This window comes from Limulus polyphemus, unplaced genomic scaffold, assembly GCF_000517525.1.
Source record: "Limulus polyphemus unplaced genomic scaffold, Limulus_polyphemus-2.1.2 Scaffold2466, whole genome shotgun sequence".
Lineage (NCBI taxonomy): Eukaryota > Metazoa > Arthropoda > Merostomata > Xiphosura > Limulidae > Limulus > Limulus polyphemus.
The window spans coordinates 155,442-157,497 of NW_013668076.1; the positions used below are offsets into that span (position 1 = coordinate 155,442).

A 2,056-nucleotide genomic window follows, 5' to 3' on the forward strand; every position below is an offset into this window, starting at 1 on the left:
TTCATTAAACTTTAAAACATGCATAATGTATGTATGTAGTACTTTTAGTAAACTTTAAAACATGCATAATGTATGTATGTAGTACTTTTAGTAAACTTTAAAACATACATAATGTATGTATGTAGTACTTTTAGTAAACTTTAAAACATACATAATGTATGTATGTAGTACTTTTATTAAATTTTAAAACATACATAATGTATGTAGTACTTTTATTAAATTTAAAAACATACATAATGTAAGTATTACTTCCATTAGACTTCAAAACACGAATAACATATTACTACTACTTCCATTAAAATTTAAAACCTGCAGAAAGTATGTATGTATTACTTTCCTTAAACTTCAGAACCTTCATAATGTATGGATATAGTAATTTCATTAAACTTTATTTTTCATTATGTTTAGAAATGTGCTTACATAAAAAGTATAATTTCATATTGCTCTACAGCGTACTAAATGTACATAATCAGAATAAAAATCCAATGTAGGAAACAAACTAACTCGGTAGTTGTTTACTTCCAGTTTTTTACTGCGTCATTAGTAGGGAGTATATATATATATATATACTAGTGAAATTCTGTACTTCAAATGTTTTTAGGCAATAAAAGTTTTGAATGATGACATGGGATGTGACATTATTAAGATAGGCAGCTTGGTTCGTAACAGAGAAAGATTTGTGAAAAGGAGGCAACGACTTATTGGTCCAAATGGTTCCACATTGAAAGTAAGTGGAAGCCTTTTTTGTGTATATTTAACAGTCTGAATACTTTTTTTTAAATATGCTAAGAGTTTGAAATAATGTAGAAAACTTGTTAGTGTTTTCAGTTTTTCTTACTTATATCTAACATTATGAAATCACATTTGAATTAAAAAATAATTGTGAAATCTTACGTGTTTTAGTCACAATTTTCCATTATTGGAAATCAGTTTTATTGTTTTAACTTATTTACCTCAGAAACAGAAAAAAACCTGTGACAGCACCTGTTGGCATTTTGTTTTATTAATAAATATTTTATTATGCTTAAAAATATTATTTATTTCTATTATTGAGACAGCATATTAATTCTCATAAATTTTCTAATAGATGAATTAAAGATAGAACTATTTACCATAACAACCTGTAACTGAAACTAGAAGTTGATATTATTGTCTTTATGTATGAATTATTGTGAACCACCCAAACTGCTTACATGATATGGCTAATCTTTTTATTCTCTGTTTTTTCATTACAGGCTATTGAATTGCTCACCAACTGCTATGTTTGTGTCCAAGGAAACACTGTTGCTGGCCTTGGTCCTTATAAGGGATTACAACATGTAATTAGTGCTCTTAATTGGCCTAAGACTGACTTAGGTTTTAGTTTTGTTGATAAAGAATGATTGAAAATCAAAACATGCAAAATTATCAATAATTATGAATCATGTTCTTCATATTTTTTTACTAATTACAAAACATGCATTTGAAACAGGACTTAAATAATTGGATTATTTATTTAACGTTTGGAGAAAAGTGAATGGAATAAGCATGTATTAAACTTTTTGGTGTCTTATGATCTCACTCATTTGTTGTTTTGTTTGAATCAGATGTGGTTATTATGTGCAGATGAAAAGAAACACTTTAATTCATTCTAAGCAAAAAAAGTTATTTAGCTAATTTTTTAGGCAAATGACTTTCACAAGACCTTGTTGGCCACATAGTTCTTTTCTCTGTTTACCTCACTGCAGCTTTAACTATTTCTTTGTATTTTCTAATTTTTTCGTGCTGTAGCTGCCTTTATATGTTAGATGTGGATATTAAATTGCTGTACAGATGTGGTTTAATTTCAATGCATGTTTGTTGTTCGTTCACCAGTAAAGTATACTTTTATAATTGTATTGATATATCTTTTTATTTTAGCTTTTTTGGTATACAGTTAAACCAGTAAGATAATCTTTAGATACACAGTTAAACTAGTAAGATAATCTTTAGATACACAGTTAAACTAGTAAGATAATCTTTAGATACACAGTTAAACTAGTAAGATAATTTTTAGACACACAGTTAAACTAGTAAG

General features: G+C 27.0%; 1 protein-coding gene across 1 annotated transcript in view; it reads left to right on the top strand.

Annotated features, from left to right (window-relative positions):
- The window catches only part of LOC106467033 (KRR1 small subunit processome component homolog), a 26,362-nt gene that overhangs the window by 19,101 nt on the left and 5,205 nt on the right, over nt 1–2,056 (top strand). Inside the window, exons 4-5 of the mRNA XM_013927342.2 lie at nt 602–727; nt 1,236–1,319. Of these exons, the coding sequence (XP_013782796.1) occupies nt 602–727; nt 1,236–1,319 (210 nt within the window). The remainder of the gene's footprint in view (nt 1–601; nt 728–1,235; nt 1,320–2,056) is intronic.